The 24,135-nt window shown below is 39.2% G+C and overlaps 1 protein-coding gene across 4 annotated transcripts in view; it reads right to left on the bottom strand.

Annotated features, from left to right (window-relative positions):
- Window positions 1-24,135, bottom strand: part of rhot1a (ras homolog family member T1a) — an 89,495-nt gene that overhangs the window by 32,096 nt on the left and 33,264 nt on the right. For all 4 annotated transcript variants that reach the window (XM_072242496.1, XM_072242493.1, XM_072242494.1 and 1 more), the window contains exons 7-15: window positions 23,793-23,901; window positions 21,565-21,666; window positions 12,044-12,142; window positions 10,525-10,633; window positions 9,488-9,608; window positions 7,814-7,898; window positions 2,799-2,944; window positions 2,585-2,685; window positions 1,419-1,549 (exon numbers count right to left, since the gene is read on the bottom strand). In XM_072242496.1, coding sequence (XP_072098597.1) covers window positions 1,419-1,549; window positions 2,585-2,685; window positions 2,799-2,944; window positions 7,814-7,898; window positions 9,488-9,608; window positions 10,525-10,633; window positions 12,044-12,142; window positions 21,565-21,666; window positions 23,793-23,901 — 1,003 coding nt within the window. The remainder of the gene's footprint in view (window positions 1-1,418; window positions 1,550-2,584; window positions 2,686-2,798; window positions 2,945-7,813; window positions 7,899-9,487; window positions 9,609-10,524; window positions 10,634-12,043; window positions 12,143-21,564; window positions 21,667-23,792; window positions 23,902-24,135) is intronic.

The raw sequence follows: 24,135 nt of genomic DNA, 5'->3' as shown, positions 1-24,135 counted from the left end.
AGTAGTCAGATGATCAGTTTCCCTCTCTCTCATACGATAGCCCGAGTGTATGTTCTTGGTTTTCTGCTGCTCTAACCCATCCACTTCAAGGTTTGACATGTCGTACATTCATCTTTGAATGTACAACATCTCTGCTCTCCACACACCACTGTTGTATCCCAGTTATTTAATTTACTGTCACCTCCCTGTCAGCTGGTACGTCTGGTCATTCCCCTCTGACCTCTCTCATTAACAAGGCGTTTTTTACCCACAGAACGGCCGCTCACTGGATGTTTTTTTGTTTTATTGCACCATCGTGCAGATGTTGCACAATATACTGAACCTTGAAGTGGATGGGCTACAACAGCAGAAGACCATGAACATACACTCAGTGGCCACTGAGTATATTTACTAAGTACAACCCATATGACAACTGTCAAGGGTTTCATATCGTTAGTGTTTAAATTCACATTCTGCTTCATCAAGTTAAATTCTACAGACTCAGTCTGCTGACCCTATCCCTTACCCAACCACACACCTCACAGTGGTTTTAGTCTTTTTCATCCTAGATACACAAATGATAATTAATGAATGTTTAACATGCCTTGGGAGATGCAGACAGAACTTTAGTAAGAGAGGAAGCAATAGGGCTGATAACTAAAATTATTTGAACTTTACTTGAACCCTCTCCTCTTATTTGTAGTTCCTGCCATTATAATTACCCTCCTTAAGATTTTACAATAACTTTGGCATATATAAAAAACATACAGAGAAAGGTGCTGTTTGCGTCAAATCAAGTCAGTGAAGATTGTGCCTGCAAATGTCACCATACTTCTGGCACCAACATAACATTCCCATAGTTCACTAACCCTATCCCGCACAGCTTTAGAATGTAGGAGGCAACCAGAGCATCCCGAGGAAATCCACGTGAGAACGTGCAAACTCCTTACAGACAGCAATGGGAATTGAACCCTGATCTTACAGCTAGTGTCGTAAGACCTTACACTATCTGTTACAGTATCCAATATATAATTAAATGCTTGGTTTTTTTTTTTGCAAAACAACGCATTTCATTGTGTTTCGATGTGCATGAGACAAATAAAGCTAACTATTCTCTTTTATTCAAAACCATCAATCTTTTTCTCATTGACAATACAGAATCAATCAGACTTGAAAATCTACAATTTCTCTCCACCCTAAATCATTAACCACTAAAGTGTTGCACAGAACAAACAGATTTGTGAAGTGGCTCCAATATGCATTAATATCTAATTCAATTAGCTCTACAGTGTCCTCAATGATGGACAACAAGATTTTAAAATTTTATTCTAATTTGATACAGAGTTCAAAGTTAGGTAATTGTCCAACGAATTTGAGGTATAGGACCTTCTTACATTAAAATATAAAACTACAGGATTTGAATAATTGGAGATACTTACTGCCAGATTTCGGCCCAGAAAACCTTGCAGAATTCCAGTCTTGCCGCTGTTCTTCATACCAATAATGTTGCACTGAAACACGTTTCTTTGTGTTTGCTTTTTCTGCAGATCCAACTTTTTATCCCTTGTTACTGAGGGAATATAAAGCATGGTTTATGACATTTTTTATCAGGTGACAGAAATTTAAACCCAAGAAACTCTGCAGGTGCTGGAAATCCAGAGTGATACACACAAAATGCTGGAGGATCTCAGCAGGTCAGGAAACAGCTATGGAACGCAATATACAGTTGATGTTTCGGGCCCAGATCCTTTATCAGGACTGGAAAGGAAGGGGGAAGAAGCCAGAATAAAGTGGGGGGTGGGGAAGGGATGTTGATTGGTGAAGCCAGGTGAAGGAAAAGGTAGGTGTGTGGGGGAAGGGGGATGAAGTGGGAAGCTTCTTTATCCCTTTATCTTTTCCATCTATCACCTCCCAGCTTCTCAATATATACCCCCCACCTCACCTATCACCTTCTAGCTTGTATGGCTTCTCCTTCCCCAACCTACTCATGCTGGCTTCTGTCCCCTTCCTTTCCAGTCCTGATGAAGGTTCTCAGCCCAAAATGTCGACTCTTTATTCCCTTCCATAGATGCCTCCCAACCTACTGAGTTCCTTCAGCATTTTGTGAAGGAAATTTAATTTTCATTTCCACTGTACTGAAGCTAAACCTTAAGAATAACATATTGTTAGGTTTTCAATTCAGCTGGAAGAAAAGAATATGGGTTTATGATGGGTTGAGAAGCACAGAGTTACAGTGTTACAGATACAGCAATGTCCAACAATATCAACTTCAGTTGAATTCAGGTAGTTAAAAACCAACCAAGCTTTGCTAAGAGGGATAGATTGGAAACCATGTTGAATGTTTTTATGAAACCTCAGTTAGATCAGAGAACAGTAAATGATCCTAGTCCCTGCATTAGAGACAGAATACAGAATTTACTAGAGTGATAACACAAATGGGAACTTTTGACGGAAGACTGATGGAGGTGTGATAGAAGTCTTAAATATAGACAAATCTGAGAGGGTAGCTGGAGAGAGAAGACGTGGCTAAGATGTAGCCACATGGTAATAATTCATCCAATTAAGAAATTAAGGAGAATAAGTTACTAAAATTCCACTGTCATACCTGTGATAGCTGCTGTCTGAGACTCCTGCTCCCTTAGAATGGAATATCCTAGATAACCTAAATATTCCAAACATCGCTGAACGTCGAGGTATGTAGTCAGCCTGATTCAGAACACAAATATACAGCTATTTACAAAGTTACTGAATCAGCATTTTACAGAAAAAGAATAGATTGAAAATATTGCTCAACAATCACAAAGGAAAAAATGACTCACGTCCACTGACAAATATAACCTTGATAGGTGACCCAGCCCCTGTCATTGGTGCAAACAGTGTTATTGACATCAGGACCCCAAGGCATGTAGGGAAACACTTTGAAAAGATCTTTTAGTTCCTCAGGTGATAATGCACAATCCCGATCCTGAAAAACAATGCAGAAGGACAATAAAGGATTTCCATTTTTATAGAACCTCCAAGGTTGATAAAAAAAAAGAGATTAGGATGTTTCATGGAAATTCATCAACAGATAAAAATGAACGGAGGGAATCATTTGAAGGAATGACATAAGACTAGGTGAGAGATAGGTTTTAAAATGTATTCAGAGGAAGAGTTAAAGGTAGAAATTACAAAAGACAAGAACTACATTATTTAGGGCTTACATAGATAATGGCTCAACTAACAACAGTTGACTAAGTTGAGATGGGGCGGAACGGTAGTGTAGAGTTTGTGCAATGCTTTACAACATCTGCGATCCAGCTGCTGTCAGTGAGGAATTTGTATGTTCTCCCCATGATCACATGGGTTTCCTCTAGGTGCTCTGGTTTCTTCCCTCATTACATAGATGCACAGGATAGAGTTAGGCTTAGGGTTAGGAAGTTATGGGAATGCTATGTGCCAGAAGTATGGTGACACTTTCAGGCTGTCCCTAGCACATTCTCGGACTGTGTTAGTCATTGATGCAAACGGTGCATTTCACTGTATGTTTTGATGTACATGTAATAAATAAAGCTAATCTTTATCTTTCTTTCAAAGGAATGAAAAACAGATCTAAACAAATGAAGAGATCCCACAGGTTTGTGGGGCTAAAACGGGTTCTGGAGAAAGGAAAACACAAGGCTTTGAAATGAACAAACAAATGAAAGGGAACTTTAAAACAAGGTCATGACCTCGAGTATCTTCAGCTACTGCATTTTTTTTTTCTGATTTTGGTCAAAAATGAAAGTGTTGATGGTACAGGAGCTAATGTAGGTCAGCAAACACAGGACTGGTAAAGGAACAGGACTTGACTGTGAAACAGACTTTGGCTAAACTTTAGCAACTAAGAAATAGAAACATAGAAAATAGGTGCAGGAGTAGGCCATTCGGCCCTTCGAGCCTGCACCGCCATTTATTATGATCATGGTTGATCATCCAACTCAGAACCCCACCCCAGCCTTCCCTCCATACCCCCTGACCCCCGTAGCCACAAGGGCCATATCTAACTCCCTCTTAAATATAGCCAATGAACTGGCCTCAACTATTTCCTGTGGCAGAGAATTCCACAGATTCACCACTCTCTGTGTGAGGAAGTTTTTCCTAATCTCTGTCCTAAAAGGCTTCCCCTCTATCCTCAAACTGTGGCCCCTCGTTCTGGACTTCCCCAACATCGGGAACAATCTTCCTGCATCTAGCCTGTCCAATCCCTTTAGGATCCTATTTTTGCCACCAAAGTGGATAACTTCACATTTATCCACATTAAATTGCATCTGCCATGAATTTGCCCACTCACCCAACCTATCCAAGTCACCCTGCATCCTCTTAGTATCCTCCTCACAGCTAACACTGCCACCCAGCTTCGTGTCATCTGCAAACTTGGAGATGCTGCATTTAATTCCCTCATCCAAGTCATTAATATATATTGTAAACAACTGGGGTCCCAGCACTGAGCCTTGCGGTACCCCACTAGTCACCGCCTGCCATTCTGAAAAGGTCCCGTTTATTCCCACTCTTTGCTTCCTGTCTGCTAACCAATTCTCCACCCACACCAATACCTTACCCCCAATACTGTGTGCTTTAAGTTTGCACACTAATCTCCTGTGTGGGACCTTGTCAAAAGCCTTTTGAAAATCCAAATATACCACATCCACTGGTTCTCCCCTATCCACTCTACTAGTTACATCCTCAAAAAATTCTATGAGATTCGTCAGACATGATTTTCCTTTCACAAATCCATGCTGACTTTGTCCGATCATTTCACCGCTTTCCAAATGTGCTGTTATCACATCCTTGATAACTGACTCCAGCAGTTTCCCCACCACCGACGTTAGGCTAAACGGTCTATAATTCCCCGGTTTCTCTCTCCCTCCTTTTTTAAAAAGTGGAGTTACATTAGCCACCCTCCAATCCTCAGGAACTAGTCCAGAATCTAATGAGTTTTGAAAAATTATCACTAATGCATCCACTATTTCTTGGGCTACTTCCTTAAGCACTGTAGGATGCAGACCATCTGGCCCTGGGGATTTATCTGCCATCAATCCCTTCAATTTACCTAACACCACTTCCCTACTAACATGTATTTCGCTCAGTTCCTCCATCTCACTGGACCCTCTGTCCCCTACTATTTCTGGAAGATTATTTATGTCCTCCTTAGTGAAGACAGAACCAAAGTAATTATTCAATTGGTCTGCCATGTGCTTGCTCCCCATAATCAATTCACCTGTTTCTGTCTGCAGGAGACCTACATTTGTCTTTACCAGTCTTTTCCTTTTTATATATCTATAAAAGCTTTTACAGTCCGTTTTTATGTTCCCTGCCAGTTTTCTCTCATAATCTTTTTTCCCCTTCCTAATTAAGCCCTTTGTCCTCCTCTGCTGAACTCTGAATTTCTCCCAGTCCTCAGGTGAGCCACTTTCTCCGGCTAATTTGTATGCTTCTTCTTTGGAATTGATACTATCCCTAATTTCTCTTGTCAGCCACGGGTGCACTACCTTCCTTGATTTATTCTTTTGCCAAACTGGGATGAACAATTGTTGTAGTTCATCCATGCAACCTTTAAATGCTTGCCATTGCATATCCACCGTCAATCCTTTAAGTGTCATTTGCCAGTCTATCTTAGCTAATTCACGTCTCATACCTTCAAAGTTACCCCTCTTTAAGTTCAGAACCTTTGTTTCTGAATTAACTATGTCACTCTCCATCTTAATGAAGAATTCCACCATATTATGGTCACTCTTACCCAAGGGGCCTCTCACGACAAGATCGCTAATTAACCCTTCCTCATTGCTCAAAACCCAGTCCAGAATAGCCTGCTCTCTAGTCGGTTCCTCGACATGTTGGTTCAAAAAACCAACCCGCATACATTCCAAGAAATCCTCTTCCTCAGCACCTTTACCAATTTGGTTCACCCAATCTACATGTAGATTGAAGTCACCCATTATAACTGCTGTTCCTTTATTGCACACATTTCTAATTTCCTGTTTAATACCATCTCTGACCTCACTACTATTGTTAGGTGGCCTGTACACAACTCCCACCAGCGTCTTCTGCCCCTTAGTGTTACGCAGCTCTACCCATATCGATTCCACATATTCCCGGCTTATGTCCTTCCTTTCTATTGCGTTAATCTCTTCTTTAACCAGCAACGCCACCCCACCTCCCCTTCCTTCATGTCTATCCCTCCTGAATATTGAATATCCCTGAACGTTGAGCTCCCATTCCTGGTCACCCTGGCGCCACGTCTCTGTGATCCCAACTATATCATAATCATTAATAACAATCTGCACTTTCAATTCATCCACCTTATTACGAATGCTCCTTGCATTGACACACAAAGCCTTCAGGCACTCTTTTACAACTCTCTTAGCCCTTATACAATTATGCTGAAAAGTGGCCCTTTTTAATGCTTGCCCTGGATTTGTCGGCCTGCCACTTTTACTTTTCTCCTTAGTACTTTTTGCTTCTACCCTCACTTTACACCCCTCTGTCTCTCTCCACTGGTTCCCATCCCCCTGTTGTGAACTAACCTCCTCACGCCTAGCCTCTTTAATTTGATTCCCACCCCCCAACCATTCTAGTTTAAAGTCACCTCAGTAGCCCCCGCTAATCTCCCTGCCAGGATATTGGTCCCCCTAGGATTCAAGTGTAACCCGTCCTTTTTGTACAGGTCACGCCTGCGCCAAAAGAGGTCCCAATGATCCAAAAACTTGAATCCCTGCCCCCTGCTCCAATCCCTCAGCCACGCATTTATCCTCCACCTCATCGCATTCCTACTCTCACTGTCGCGTGGCACAGGCAGTAATCCCGAGATTACTACCTTTGCGGTCCTTTTTCTCAACTCCCTTCCTAGCTCCCTATATTCTCCTTTCAGGACCAAATAACCAAATATGAAGAAAAGATTTAACTTTATTTGTCACTTGTACATTGAAACATACAATCAAATGGTATACATTTAAAAATAATACACAGCTAGATGTCATTTTGAAAGATGAAGCATGAAGCCTTTTATAGAAAATGGGGCTGAAATATTCCGTTTTCTATCAATAGGACAAGGGGAAACATAGAGGATGATAAAGCAAAAAAGAGCAATGGACCTGACACAAACATGACAGATACAATCTTGATATTCTAAATAATATCAAACAAGGAAGTAATAATACAAGGAGAAACAAAAAGAATTGAGAGGTGGTGGACAGACGGAACTGGCTACCATTAGCACGTGTGGAATGTTCTGCATAGCATGTCTACAGGAGGTGATTTCTGGGGAAAAATTGGGTTGAAATTAGAAATGAGACGTGCTGGAGTGAAGGAGCTTTGTAAACTGGGATATCATAAACAGGCCCAATTATTTGAATATTTCTACTCTAATTGAATAGAAATTGCGGTGGCAAAGTAACGTAGTGGTTATGACTTTACAAAACCAGTGATCATCGACTGGGGTCGATTCCCACCGCTATCTGCAAGGAGATTGTACCTATAATTCTTCCAATAATTGCAATTCCTCCAGATGCTCTGGTTTCCTCCCATATGCCAAAGACTAATGGGTTAGGGTAAGTTATGGGCATGCTACATTGGCTCCAGAAGCACGGTGACACTTGCAGGCTGCCCCCAGCACCATCCTCGTGCTGTGTTGGTCATTGGCGCAAATGGCGCTTTGCACTGTATGTTTTGATGCACATGTGGCAAATAAAGCTAATCTTTATCTTTATAAAATCTTTAGGCTATGATACACAGGCAAAGATTTGACAGAACAGACCAATAAACCACAGAAATGAAGAGGAAATTAATAAAGGACACATCTGCAAATTCAGCTCACCAAATCATGTTTGTCAAAAATGCTTTGTAGGAAAAGATATGCATGGTGATTCAGTTCAGTCGTGCAGTCTGAAGGAACTTTCAATCTGTAAAAAGAGGAAAAATGAATTCAGTTGTCACCCACAAACAAACTTTTAACTTGCACAATCCATTAGAACAGTAGAACACCTGAGTATTCCATTATTGTGAATGTGACATTGAGCAATATGATTAATCAAAGTCACACTAAGGCTTCACTCTAAAAGCTGACCATGCAACTTAAACAAAAACTCAAAGTCAAAGTAAATTTATTTTCAAATACTTACGTCACTATATTTGCCATTCATTTACTTGCAGGCATATAATATAACAGAATTTATGAAATAAGTATTTACCAGAATTTTACCTGTTTTTTACTTAAGATGTTAAGTCAGATTTACATGCTCTTCTATTTAATAAAGTGGCCACTGAGTGTACGTTCATGGTCTTCTGGTGCTGTAGCCCATCCACTTCAAGGTATGACATGTTGTACATTTAGAAATGTTCTTCTGCACACCACTGCTGTAACGTGTGATTATTTGAATCACTGTCACCTACCAATCTGGCCATTCTGCTTGATCTCTCTCATTAACAAGGCATTTACATCCACAGAAATGCTCACTGGATGTACTTGTTTTTTTTTTGCACCATTCTCTGTAAATTCTAGAGACTGTTTGTTATGTGTGAAAACCTCAGGAGATCAGCAATTTCTCAGGTACTCAAACTACCTCGTCTGGCACCAACAATCATTCTATGGTCAAAGTCATTTAAATCACATTTCTTCTCCTTTCTGATGCTTGGTCTGAGCACTCACTGACCCTCTTGACCACATTTGCATGTCTTTATGCATTGAGTTACTACGTTAGAAACTTGCATTAACGAGCAGGTATACAAGAGTACCTAATAAAGTGGCCAGAGTGTAGATCTGAGATGGGGGTCTAAATTTGATTTATCGCATGTACATCAAAACATACAGCAAAATGTGTTATTTATGTTAACAACCAACACATCCAATGATGTGCTGGGGACTGTCTGCAAGTGTCATCACGCATTCTGGTGCCAACATAGCATGCCCACAAAGCTCGGCAGAACTACATGGAACACCTGAAGCAAAAAGAAACAACAGGAAAACAAACATGTTCCTCTGTCACTCCCTTCCACACTTCTATTCTTTACATTTTACAATCCATTTTTTTTGTGACATTGAAGGCTGGCAGCTTAGGGATATTTAATAATAAAGTTGTTCTGCATTAAATAATTACAGTCATTGTAACTAAAAATAATTAACAGAACATCAAGTTCCTTCTGTAAAATGTTTACATGAAAGACAAGTTTTCAGAATATTTATCTTTTTCGTGGCTGAAGAATTTAACTAAAAACTAAATACTTGCATTATAACTATTAGACTATTTTTCTTCTTATTGCAGAAGCTGAGGGCAAGAAAACAGCTTGCTCAGAGAGTTATGAAAACTATCACTTTCAGAGTTTGGTATATTATGAGAAACTAAACTCTAAAAGACCACTGGTTTATTGAACACCAGATTCTCAGTTACTTTATACCATCCCGATCATGCAGAACAGTTCTTCCACAAATCTGCAATATTTAAAAACACCACTATTAGGAAAAAAGGTTCCAAGGAATTGACTGAATACATACATTGGAAATAGATATTCATGTGTAAGTTCCAGGTCGTCATCATATCCAAACCGGCGCAAGACGGTCCAAGTAGTTTCATGTCTCCCTCTTTGTATAAATAGTGTATGCAAAAATAAAAAACCTGCAACACAGAACAGATGACAGACTAAGAAACTGGCTCCATCACCATCCATTTGCCCTCACCATCCCTGCAACAAAAGGGCAAGGAATTTAAATTCAATGCTGAATTAAATTAGAGCAATGGGATAATTCCATTGGGGAATTGAGAAACTTATAAAGTCCAATGCCAATGGCTGTGTGTGTGTGTGTGTGTGTGTGTGTGTGTGTGTGTGTGTGTGTGTGTGTGTGTGTGTGTGTGTGTGTGTGTGTGTGTGTGTGAGAGAGAGAGAGAGAGAGAGAGAGAGAGAGAGAGAGAGAGCGCGCGCACATGCGCGCGAAAGCGAAGGCTAACTATTGAATAAAATGGTAAGATAAAACTCCGATAGCCCTGCAAAATTGTCCACAGCACTCCCTAAACCATGGAAATACCCATGAACTAAGTGCATCAATCAAAACAGATTTCTAATTTCAAGGTACACACATGTCTTGGCAAGCATCTACTGACATATGTGATCACATTCTCCTCCTGTGGTTAAGTCAAGCAGAGGTCCATACAATGACTCTTCCCCTCTTGTGGCAATGGAAGTGAATACTCACATAGACAAGAACTAAAGTCGTGAATAGCTTTTGAACAAATGTTTACAATTATTTTAATGTTTCTCTGGATTATGTGGTAAAGCTGAAGTGGAAGCAAAATGGCTGTCAATCTTTCAATTTCCAATTAAAAATTATGTTTAAATAAAGAACTTAACCAATTTCCTGTTAATAAAACCTAACAAGTCTTGTCTCAAAATTAAACAATGGTTTAAGATTACGATGGTTAAGTTCTGACATGCTGCTACACAAGATGGATCAAAAAGAGGTGTCACACAAGTTGGATGGGTCAAATTTCAGAATGGAGAAGAAAAATGACAAGAGAAATTGTTGTATCAGGTTACCTTCCAACGTTAGCCCATTATCAGCGACACCATTACTCATGTTTTTCCGCACTACATTCTTCACATCTTCCAAAGCTTGTGGTGCCAATGGAGTGTTAAAACAGGTTCTCTGAATTAAAACATTGATAAAGATCACCAAATATTCAGCCATAGCTAAGACATCGTTTATACGTTGCATCCTACAACTAATCCGCAGGCTGGAGCAACTCCACTACTCAGATTATTTAAATGAGTATTTGGTTACAGCACACTAGCATTTTGTTTAAAAAGACTCAGGAAATTTCCATTTAAATGGAAGTCTATTAGCTCTACCTGCTTCTATTATTTATGTATATTTCATATTGTTACTTGCAGTGGTTACTCGAACAAACCAAAACTGCTTGGAGACTAAGCATCACAGTGGGGTTGATACTATATAACACACTCTCCAATCCAATAACAAAGTTCCAAAGTTGAAGAACATGTTTAATCTTTTATTAAAAAACTAACAAAACTAAAACTAGCGATATAACGGAATAAACGATCTTAGTGTATTAAATGTACATAAGCCAAGTATTCTCAAAGGTTTTCAAGAATATTCAAATGTATTTAAGCAATTTTAAGTGTGTTTAAGCATAATTAAAATGGTCAACAAAAAAAGATATCAACCCTAGCTCACTCACTTAGCTCTACCTAAACTAGACAGGCTCCTACGACAAATCAAAAATACATAACTAAACTTTTCAGTTCTACCACACCCAAACCCATGTGACTACTATAAACGCGCAACACAAAATACAGTACAGATAGGAAATAGATACATGACTCCTACATTACTTGTTTCATTAAAGCCTTGCCAGGAATCAAAAACAGCAATTCTCAAAATAAAATGGGAAAGTAATTTGATGCAGAACAGATAATTTTTAAACAAAGTTTGAGACATAGTCAAGGAATAAAATTTTTGGTGCATTAATATTATAATAATATTAGCAAGAGTGATACTGGAAGGGCTAGAAGCTCCCACCATTCAGCATTGCAGTTTCTAAACTGTGTAGTGGAATGGCTTGCTGATGTAAAGGCTGAGAAATGCTAGGGAGTTAGTAGTTAATCAGGAAACCCTCCTGCTAATCCAACCAATTTCCACTTGGAAACAAAGGTGATGGGATAATCTGGGCTGTTACATTCCCTAATTGATGACCTATTTTGTTGTCTGATCTCTGCCCACCAGAAATTGGAAGTTTTGTTCACAGGTTTTACTGATTGTTACTTTTAAGGTTTATGATTAGCAAGCAACCTACATGGACTTCTCTTGCTAAATTTGGAAGTGAATGATAAATGCAGTAACATCAATTTCCTATAAATATTTTTGCTCTCATACAAAACGGTCTTTTAGAAAAAGATCTTCAACTTTTACAACCACTGTTTAACCCAGGTTTAACTTGTAAGTTACATACAGGAGGATCCAGTGCTTGCAACTGGAAACAGTTCTAATACAGGGAAGCAGTGTTAATTTGATGACCACACAGACCAAGGATTCTACCTGGAAAAAGTTGAGTTCTACATCATTGAGAATCCCATCATTATCCTGGTCTGATATCTTAAAAATGCGTGTTAGGGCTTTGATGCAGGCGGGTTTCATCTGTAAGTACACAAACATGGTCATTAAACTGAGTGATGCAGATTCCTACTTTGATCACATAAATTACAAAGCAAAAATGTATAAAATCTATAACTTAGTCATTCAAGATTCATGTTTTAATCTTGGAAACCAAAGCAAACTTGGGTTTTAGTAAACTTCATCAGACTGTCAGCTAATTCATGCCCACAGCTCCCTAATTTCTGCAGCACTAGAAAACAAAAATTTAAGGGAAGAACAAGATGGGGAGATAAACACAAGAGATTCTGCAGATGCTGGTTAAGTCAGGCCGCATCTAGGGATGTTTCGGGCCGTGATCCTTCACTGGGACTGGAAAGGAAGGGGGCACAGTTGGAAGGAGTACAAGTTGGCAGGCAATGGGTGAGATCAGGGAGGGGGAAGGTGGGAGGGGTGGATGAAGTAAGAAGCTGGGAGGTGATAGAAGAGGTAAAGGGCTAAAGAAGGAGGGATCCTAAAAGAGGAGACAATGAACCATGGACAGTAAGGGAAGGAGAGGAACAAGATGATAAACAAGTGAGGAGAAGAAAAGGGGTGAGAGAGGGAATCAGAATGGGGAATGGAAATAGAGAAGGAGGAGGAGGGAGAAATTACCGGAAGATGGAGAAACTGATGTTCAGGTTAGAGGCTACTCAGATGGAATATGAGCTACAGCTCCTCCAGCCTGAACTTGGCCTCATTATAGCAGTAGAACAGGCCATGAACTAACTTGGAGATATCCTGAACACCTGTAAGTTATAAAGTGACTTCCATAACCTCAGATTGTCCAAAAGTATTTTTTCCACCAGCACTCTAACACACTATGTGAGATTCCTAGCACACTTGAAGACAGTTGTTGTTGAAGCACCATTATTGAACTAGTAATCCAGGATTTTGGATTACTAATTCAGACACACAATTTTCAAATTTTAGCAAACTTAAATTCAGAGATATATATATATATATATATATATATATATATATATATATGAAATTAACAGAATATATATATGATTAAAAAGCACTAACACCCGGACTTCCGGGTCATCAAGGGAATGGCGGCGTAAGGAAAAGGTCTCTTGACAAAAAAGAAGGTAAACTGCCCCATAATCGAATTTAGACAAATACTTAATATTGCATAACTATATTAATAAAAGGGGCAAGGATGATGTCTAAGAACAAGATTAAAAAGTCCGCTCCGAAGGCTGATAAACATAAAGAGACGCAGCAAGGCGACGGGCCTAGCTCCCCCACGGCAAGCCAGGACGGAGATAATGAGGGAGAATCAGTGACTCTGTCCTTGATTCTCGGAGAGATTCGCGAGTTCCGACAAGATAACAGCAAACAGCTGGAAGATATTAAAGGAGAAATAGTAAAAACTAACTCGCGGATAGATGAAGCCGAAGCGAGGATTGTTGGAATTGAAGAGAAGCTACAAAACGCAGAGGAGGTGATAGCAGAAATGCTGAAGCTGCAAGACCAGCTCCAGTGGAAACTAATAGATCAAGAAGGCCGCTCGAGAAGGGAAAATGCGAGGATTTACGGAGTTCCCGAAGGAACTGAAGGTAAACCCGGATTGATGATTCCCTTCATGGAGAAGCTACTTAGAGAGAACCTTGATATACCGGCCGCAAAAGACCTACAGATAGAAAGAGCTCACCGCGCGTTGGCACCACAGCCTCCAGCAGGCGCCCAGCCCAGATCGATTCTGGTCAGATTTCTCAGCTACAGAACGAAGGAAGAGGTGCTTAAAAGGGCATGGCAAAAGAAAGGTTTCATGTGGAACAACTGTAAAATCAGTTTAGACCATGACTACGCACCGGGGATTCTTGCCAGACGGAAGGAATATACGGAAACACGGAGAGTCCTGAAGGAAAACAACATCAGATTCCAGACCCTGTATCCAGCTCGGCTGAGAGTCTTTTACGACGAAGGGACAAAAACTTACGCTACGGTGGAGGAGGCAACACTGGACCTGGCGGACTGGGGACTACCTATTAAAGTTATCACCCAACCGGAGTCGCTACTGGAGAGGATTCGGCAGAAGTCGTGGCAGTTAGTGGGGCGAGGACGCTCCACTCGAACCAGAGTGTCAAACTACAAGGAAAAGCTGCAAATATTCAGACGCGAATGTACCAAGAACACAAATTAATTAAGAGAAATGACTGAAAAGAGTAAATCCGACTTAAAGGTAAAATGAAAACTGGTAACTGAAAATAAACTAGACGGAATAACTTGAATGATAGCAATATGGTCGAGACATAAATAGGAGAAAATTCTCTATGATTATTCAAACTGCTGAGGGCCCTCTAACACAGGGTGAAGATAGAGGTTATCCCTCTGAACTGAGGCGGGTCGGTGCTCAGGCCTCACTGCGGGAAGTCGGGAAAAATTTTCAAATGTTGCACGTTCAAAAATGTCTAGGGTGTGGTTATATGTCTTGGTTTACTGTTGAGAAGGGATTGCTTACTGTTTGGTTAGAAAAGGAGAGTGGTTTTTTTCTACTAGAGAAAAATGCAAACTGAATTGGTAAAAATAATTTCCTATAATGTTAATGGGGTTTTGAATCCAATTAAAAGAAATAAGATTATGTCTAAATTGAAAAAAGAGAGGGCACAAATAGCTTTCCTCCAGGAAACACATATGAGCCAATCTGAACATGGAAAATTAAAAAGAATGGACTTTAAGCATGTATTTTATTCATCATATAAATTGAGTCACAAAAGAGGGGTAGCTACTTTAATATCAAGTACTCTTAATTATGAACATATTTCAGAGACTAGAGACAAAGAAGGACGATTCGCAAAAATCACAGGAAGAATAGAAGGTACAGAAATAACATTGCTGAATGTTTATGCTCCTCCAGGTTGTGAATGGTCATTTTATAGACACATTTTTGACCTAATGGTCAGTTCTCAAGGGGTAGTAATTTGTGGAGGGGATTTTAATATTAGATTAAATCCTATATTAGATTCTTCAAGAATAGTTACTCAGAATAAACCTCTGACTCGGAAAGTGAATTCATTGATGGAGGAGTTGGGAATTATAGATGTAGGGTGTAATTCCCTCCAGACTAGTAAAGATTATACATATTACTCTTTCCCTCATTCAGCCTATTCAAGGATAGACTATTTCTTTATCTTTAATACAGATAGACTCAGGATAAAAAACTGTAATATTGCAACAATTGATCTGTCGGATCATAGCCCAGTCTCTATGTCTCTAATCCTGGAAAGGAAAATGAGGAAAACACTATGGAGGCTAAACTCACATATACTCAATAACCCGAAAGTAACGGAGAGATTAAGGGGAGAAATCAAAGAATATCTAGACCTTAATGACACGGGAGAAACATCACCAGTGATCTTATGGGATACATTGAAAGCTGTACTGAGAGGGAAAATTATTTCCATTACCACTCACATGGAAAAAATCAATGCACAAAAATTAGCAGACCTTCAAGGAAAATTAAAACAACTTCAAGTTGTAGATAGCAACAAAAGTAATTCAAATCGAAAACAGGAAATTAGGAAATTGCAAAGTGAAATTGACGATATTTATACGTTGGAAACTCAAAGAAATTTTCTTTACCTGAGACAAAAGAATTATGAAGTAGGAGGTAAATCAGCTAGATTATTAGCATATAAATTACGAAAACAACAAGCAGACAATACAATTCATAAAATAAAGAATCCAAAGACAAAGCTTGTGGAGAGTACAATAGGGAAAATTCAAGAGAGTTTTGAAACATATTATTGAGAGCTGTACTCCCAACCCCGGGCCCCCAATGAGCCCTATATAGACAGTGTATTGAATTTTTTAGATCTACCCAAACTTACAGATTTACAAAATGAAAGTTTATTAGAACCAGTAACTGTCAAAGAACTGAACGTGGCCATCTCTAGGTTAAAGGCTGGAAAGTCCCCGGGTTCTGATGGGTTTACTTCAGAGTGGTACAAGTCCCTGAAGACACAGTTAGCCCCATTACTACTTAACACCTTTAATTGGATCTTGCAGAGAGGAGAAACTCCATCTTCCTGGAGAGAAGCGATTATTTCAGTTATTCCTAAAGAGGGTAAAGATAAACTAGAATGTGGCAATTATCGGCCAATTAGTGTTCTTAATTTAGATTACAAACTATTTACATCTATATTAGCGCGCAGATTGGAAAAGCTTTTACCTGGCCTAATCCACTTAGACCAGACTGGATTTATTCAACAAAGACAAACACAGGACAACATAAGGAGAACTCTGCACATATTAGAACAGGTTAATAAGGACGAGTCAGAGACAATGGTAGTAGGATTGGACGCTGAGAAAGCTTTTGATTCGGTTAGTTGGGCATTCCTATACAGAGTATTAGGAAGATTTGGCTTTCAAGAAAAGTTTATTAAAGTAATTCAGACTCTATATGACAGCCCTACAGCCCGAATTAAGATAAAAGGGGACCTCTCTGACTCCTTCATCTTAGAGACAGGCACTAGACAGGGATGCCCAATTTCTCCTCTCCTTTTTGCGCTATATATTGAACCGCTTGCCCAACTAACAAGACAGAGCGAAATCGTAAAAGGTATCAAGGTGGCAGGGATTGAACAGAAAGTGGCGCTATTCGCAGATGATGTTTTGGTCTATCTGAGTGAACCAGAAAAATCATTTATAGGATTGTTTACACTGTTTGATGACTTTGGGAAAGTATCAGGTTATAAAATAAATGTAAAGAAAACGCAGGTTATGTCCCTAAATTATACACCATCCAAAAAATTGCAGGATACATATGATCTTAAGTGGGAAGCTAAATCATTAAAATATTTAGGAATAACCCTGCCGAAGGATCTTTCAACACTGTCACAGGTAAATTATGGGCCATTAATCTCAGAGATAAAAGCAGATATGCATAGATGGAATCTTATCCCCTTTTTAAGTTTAAATTCAAGGATAAATACTATAAAAATGAATATTCTTCCTCGGTTCTTGTATCTTTTCCGTACTTTACCGGTGGAGGTGGATGATAATCAATTCAGGGAATGGGACAAATGGATTTCCCGCTTCATTTGGCAAGGAAAGAAACCTAGAGTTCGATATAACACCTTACACTTAGGGAAGGAAGGAGGAGGTATGGTTCTTCCTTGCCTGAGAAATTATTTTTATGTCTCACAGATAACCCCTCTGTTATATTGGTGTAATAGGGAATATAAGGTTAGATGGAAGGAAATAGAATTTGGATTAGTTGACAGTTTTCCTCTTCAGGCCTCAATAGCTGACAAAGGATTGATAGCCCAGTTGGAAAAATTTAAAAACGCTTGGATAAATCTTACATTAAAAGTATGGCAGAAGGTGGTTAATTCATGTGGAATTAATAACATGTTAAAACTCTTTAGATGGTGTGCATATGATACCGAATTCCTTCCCAACAGAGGAGATAAAAGATTTGAGCTATGGATGAAGAAAGGTCTCACAACCTACCTCTCATTTATAGATAAAAGAGTATTACAAAGTTTCCAAATCCTGCAGGACAAACATGGCCTAGAACATAATGACTTTTTTAGGTACCTTCAAGTACGAAACTATGTTAACCAGAGTTGTAGATATACAGACCTATCAACAGTAGAATTAGAATTTTTCAAGATTCTGAATTCGGCTTGCAGTTCAATACCTAGTAAATCAGTTTCTCGATTATATAATGCACTCTCCCATGCTAAAAATGTAAACACACTGTATATTAAAAAGAAGTGGGAGAAGGAAGCGGGGTTGGTACTTTCAGAGGAGGCTTGGGAGAAAATCTGCAGCTTTCAATGGTCCTCGACTAATTCTTTGACTTGGAGAGAACATTGTTGGAAAAGCATTATAAGATACTTCAAGACCCCATATCAGGAAAAATATAAAGATACAAACGTGATGTGTTGGAGAAGGTGCAGCTCCAAGGAGGCAAATCATTTTCATATTTTTTGGGATTGCCCTAAATTAAGTCTATTTTGGGAAGGTATTCATAGAACATTAGTTAAGGTACTTAGGTCCCAGATACCTCTGAACTTTGAGATGCTCTATTTGGGGCATGTATTGTTTCTTGAACAGAAGGAAGATATAAAGTTGCTGCAGGCCCTCTTAGCGGCAAGTAAGAAATCAATCACTAGAAAGTGGCTAAATCCAATACCACCTACATTAGAAGATTGGTACGAAATTATCTTGGAAATATTTAAAATGGAAAAGTTGACTTACTCCCTGAGAACTCAAAAAGAAAAATTTTATCAAATCTGGAATAAATGGATTGAATATATAACCCCAATGCGAGCAGACTTTAGATGACTCTCCTAATGATTTATACTGCTCTTCTCATCAACACAGTAATATTGCTAACGTAAGCACCCCTAGTCTAAATGTTTGTTTTTTTTGTTTTCTTTTGGAAAATAGAGAATTAACACAAGTAAAGGGAAAGATTTGGGAAAGGGATAAAAAAAATGAAAAAATTAAGTAAATAAGGACATAGGGATTGGATAATTATGTCTGCGGGCAGGAGCAAGCATGAACAAATTAGGATATAAACACCTACAATGGTTGATACATAGGCTTATATACAACATTTTGGACCAGTGGAAATGGTCCAGAAGGGTTATATGGAAACTATTATTACCATTTTTCTTAACAACTAATTCCATTACTTAGCCTAATAGGTTAGATTTACCACAGTACATAATTATCTATTTAAATGTTTATTTTCCTTTTATATCATCTCAATGTGTACTTAAGAATGTATAAATAATTGTAGTTTTATACATATAAAAAAATGGAAAAGGTTATATGTGTGAAAAAAGTACATGATATTTGTGAATTCCTTATCCAAATAAAAATAAAATTTAAAAAAAAGCGCTAACAGTAAACCCAACCATTAAACTGCTGAATCTTCACAAAAACCTTCTCTGGTTAAATAATGTCCTTTAGGAAAAGAAACATAACACCTTTACTTGGTAACACTTGGTGGAATCCTTGTCTAAAAACAAGAATGATAATTCAGTATATGTCACCAGCTCAAATACTGCCACTGGTTATTACCAGACATCCCACCCTGCAAAAACTAATTTCAGGGAGGTAGCACCATCAATTTGCGGGAGGCTCCCGGAACTACTGGGAGAGGTGGGATGTCTGCAATAGAGTAGCTCCTTAGCAGCCAGCCAGCTAGTTTAAATAACGTTACCTATGCTAATAAATGAATGACACCTGTTAAACTCACCTCAACATGTCTTTTACAGTCTTAACCCACCATGGCAATAGAAAAGTCACTGTTGCAAACAGTGCAGCGAGCAACACTGTCGTTCATTATTTTTGACCCCTATTAGGCAGGGGTACATTTTAGTTTTATATTTTCTTTTTTTTGGAACACTTTGTCCTGGCGCTCTCTTTCTCTTGTGCTCGCTCTCTCTCGATCTCAAAAAAATCAATTTCCAGGATATTGTATATAATTTGTGGGCATCAGAGAGCCACTATCAATATGCGGGAGACTCCCGGAACTTCCAGGAGAGGTGGGATGTCTATATTACCATACTTCAGATTACTTTACACAAACTGACTATTTCCCCACATTGAAGCAGTAGTAACACATTGAAAGGGTTTCACTGTCTGGAAAATAAAATGAAGTGTTCTGAAAGAGACAGGAAAGGTATCAATGTAGAGAAATGCCTTTCTTTTTAGTTTGGTCTGGCCAGTCCTGCATTTAATTCTACATTTGCGAAAGCACTTTAATTATCTAGCAAGCCATGGGTAGCCTTACATCAATAAAACAAAGAACAAAACCAGACAATTCATTTGGTAGTGGACATGGCCCAGTCTATCACAGGTAAAGTCCTTCCAAACAGTGACCACACCTACGTGAAACCCTGTTGCAGGTAAGCGACATCTATCATCAGGGACCTCCACCACCCAGGACATGCTTTCTTCTCACTGCTGGCATCAGGAAGAAAGGACAGTAGTGTCAAGACTCGGACCACCAGATTCAGGGACAGTTATTACCCCTCAACCATCAGGCTCTGCAACCAAAGGGGATAACTTCACTTGTCTTATCATTGAAATGTTCCCACAACAAATGGACCCACTTTCAAGGACTCTTCGTCTCATGTTAATGATATTTATTACTTTTTATTTATTAATATTGTTTTTTCCTTTAGTATTTGTACAGTTTGTTGTCTTCTGCACTCTGGTTGAACTCCCTAGTTGGGTGGTCTTTCACTGATTCTGTTACGGCTATTATTGTATTGATTTATGGAGTATGCCCACAAAAAATGAATCTCAGGGTTGTATGTGGTGACATTTATGTACTGTGATAATAAATTTACTTTGAACTTTGGTAACACCCTTTGCTTATCTTTGGATGTGGGAAGAGCATATCCAGCTGACTGGCAGGCCTTCCTAATAAGTAGCTATGGATTTGTACCTGAATCAGAAGAGCTATCAAGTCAAACAAAAACTTAATGGTTATATGATGTTGAAGTGGTGGATACAATAGGGACATTTAAAAAACTCTTAGATAGGCATATGGATGAAAGGAAAATGGAGGGCCACGTGGGAGATAGGTTAGATTGATCTTGGGAGAATGTTAAAGGTCAGCATAACATTGTGAGGCAAAGGGCCTAAAGTGTGTTATACTATTCTAAATCCATTGAATTGTATGTTTCAGACAATATTACAGGACTCCCCACTCCAGCCCTGGCTATGTTCTACTGGAGCTTGTGGTCACCTATCCCCCCTCAGAGTTGCACTTCATTCCCCCTCCTCCACCCACCCACTTTCCACCTCACCTGATCTCACCTTTCATCCGTCAGCTTGTAGCCCAACCCCCCCCACCTTCTTAGACTGCCTTCTTCCCCCTTCCTTTCCAATCCCGACAAAGGGTCTCAGCCCAAAACAATGACCATTTGTTCCCCTCCATTTTGTGTGTTGCTCAAGAGTTTCAGCACCTGAAGAACCTCGTGTTTACAACTGGTATTGGAATTGTATAGTGCATTGAACTAGAATAAGGTAAAACAATTACAATGCAGAATAAAATCTAAAAACTATCAAAAAAGTGCAGTGCAGGTAATAAAGTGTAAGATCATAATGATGTAGACTGTGAGACCAACAGTCCATCATATCGTATAAAAGGTCTATTCAAGATCCTGGTAACAGTGGGTAGAATTGGAGCTGTAGCAAAATTATGACTGGACTAGTAATTGGACCATTACACCATAGGTAATGGATTAAAAACATTCAACAGGCCAGGCATCACTTATGAGCATTTGTTACTTTGATTTCAGATTTACACCATCAACAATCGTTTGATTTTCAATTAAAGAACTGGGTATTTGGTCACTACTGTCCAGATAATAATGTTTATACAAGACAATGCAAAAAGCAACACTCTATGCAGATATAGATATGTTCCTATGCAGGACTGTCTTTACCTCTTTCTCTTCTGGGCAGTAGAGTGGACCCGTAGGGTGCAGGACAGCTTTCTGTGCATAGTAAAACAACTCAGAGATATTCTTCAAGTTTTTTGCTGAACACTGTAAAATTAAAAGGTAGACCTCTAAAATATTTCTTGACTAGTTTAAGTATTATAGTGCAGCTTTAATATGGTGAAAGGAAGTCTATTCTCATGTACTGTGGTAGAAGAAATAAGGTGCAGACTATTTTCTAAACAGGGAGCAAATTCAGATATTGGAGGTGCAAAAGGAACTTGGAGTCCTAGTGCAGGATATACTGAAGATTAACTTGCAGGTTGAGCCTGTAATAAGGTAGAGTGGATATGCAGAGGATGTTTCCTGTGAATAGTGGGGGAGTCTAGGACCAGATGGCAGAGCCTCAGAATAGAAGGACACCCCTTTAGAACAGAGATGAGGAATTTCTTTAGCCAGATGGTGGTGAATCTATAGAATGCATTCCCTCAGACGGTTGTGGAGGCCAAGTCACTGGGTATATTTAAAGCTGAGGTGGATAGGTTCTTGTTTAGTAAGGACATCAAAGGTTACTGGAAGAGGGCAGGAGAATGGGATTGAGAGGTGGTGGGAGGGGGGTGGGGAGTAAAGCCACGATGGAATAGCAGAGCAGACTCAATGACTGGCCTAATTTTGCTCCTGTCTTTTGGTCTATGGAGGAGCTGCACTGAAACATTATGATTTCAATACAATGGTAGTTAAATTCAAATATAATTAACATCAGATAATGTAGTGTTCAAAGAAACAAAGAGTGAACTATTAAAGTAACTTTTTTGCCTTTATGACTCTTTCTCATAAATTAAAATTAACACTCAAAAACATACAAAGTTTTATAAAGTTAAAATGACAATGAAAATATGCTAGTGTAGCCAACTAACGCTAATCCTTTAAATTACTTTAAATATTAATTGGGATGCGGGTATTGTTGGGCAATGGCAGCATTAATTTAGTAGGCTTCAGGAAAGTGTTGGCAGACTACCTTCTTGAACTACTTCAGATCAAGTAACAAAGACAGAGAAACAAGAGGAATTAATTTTTCAACTTTTTATACAGTTCAGATAAGAAGTACAGAATAAACTAAATTCATGGATGCACATTTATTGTGACGAAATACTGACAGACTAAGGTGTGAGTATCACAATGCAGAATATACTAATAATTCAAATTGACAATTGAGTTTTAGCATGATTTTCAATGAAGCTATTGAAACTTTGTAGTAAAAAAATTATCCAAATCTAGGTGAGAGGAAACAAGAGAGAGAAAAACCCTATAGTTATATAATCAGTAGCCACTATATTAGGCACATCTGCTTGTAATGCAAATATCCAATTAGCCAATCATGTGGCAGCTCAATGTATACAACTATGCAGACATGGTCAAGGGGTTCATTTGCTGTTCAAACCAAACATCAGAATGGGGAAGAAGTGTGATCTAAGCGACTTTGACAATGGAATGATTGTTGGTGGGGTGGTTTGCGTAACTCGGAAACTGATCTCCTGGGATTTTCATGCACAACAATCTCTAGAATTTACAGAGAATGGTGCAAAAAAATAAAAAAAAACATCCAGTGAGCTGCAGTTCTGTGGGCCAAAATGCCTTGTTAATGAAAGAGGTCAGAGGAGAATGGCCAATCTGTTCAAGCTAACAGGTATCCGTTAGTCTTGTGAGACCATAGATCTGCACCTGGAAAGACTTCACTCTCCAGGGCACCGGCCTGGGCAAGGTTGTATGGAAGACCAGCAGTTGCCCATGCTGCAAGTCTCCCCTCTCCACGCCACCGATGTTGTCCAAGGGAAGGGCATTAGGACCCATACAGCTTGGCACCAGTGTCATCGCAGAGCAATGTGTGATTAAGTGCCTTGCTCAAGGACACAACGCGTTCCCTCGGCTGGGGCTCGAACTCACGACCTTCAGGTTGCTAGTCCAATGCCTTAACCACTTGGCCACGTGCCCACACTAACAGGACGACAACAGTAACTCAAATAACCATGCCTTACAACAGTGGTGTGCAGAAAAGCATCTCTGAACACACATCAAACCTTGAAGTGGATGGGCTACAGTGGCAGGAGGTACCTAATAAAGTGACCTCTGAGTAGTTTTGGTGGTCTGCTTAATTGAATATTTTAAAAGTAAATTAATGCTGCTTGGTTCATGGCTGTAATCTCACCAAGTGTGCTTCTGAAAGGATGACCTACCTCAACACAGGTCTCTATCTCTGTGTACTGGTTCATTATGGGAAGAATAGCTTCCATGCTACTATGTTCGACCAGATCAGATTTGTTTCCAACCAGTATGAGGGGCATTCTGGAAACAGAAGTGTATAGGAATTCCAGTAAATCAAATGGTCATTGAATGTTCAAGAATTCAGCTTTGCAAAGTTTAGTTAATCTTTAACGCAGATAAGTCAAACTTCACTTGGCTGTAAAGGCCCATCACGCCACTTCACCTGGTAATGCCAATTAATTCACAAGTTAATACATAACCTATTCCAATTATAAATTGAGAAATTAAGTCACTACATTAACTCTAACTGCAAGA

Source organism: Mobula birostris, chromosome 24 (assembly GCF_030028105.1).
Source record: "Mobula birostris isolate sMobBir1 chromosome 24, sMobBir1.hap1, whole genome shotgun sequence".
In the NCBI taxonomy this organism is placed as follows: Eukaryota; Metazoa; Chordata; class Chondrichthyes; order Myliobatiformes; family Myliobatidae; genus Mobula; species Mobula birostris.
The sequence above is the reverse complement of the archived record's forward strand: the minus strand, read 5'-3'. Positions and strand labels throughout refer to the sequence as shown.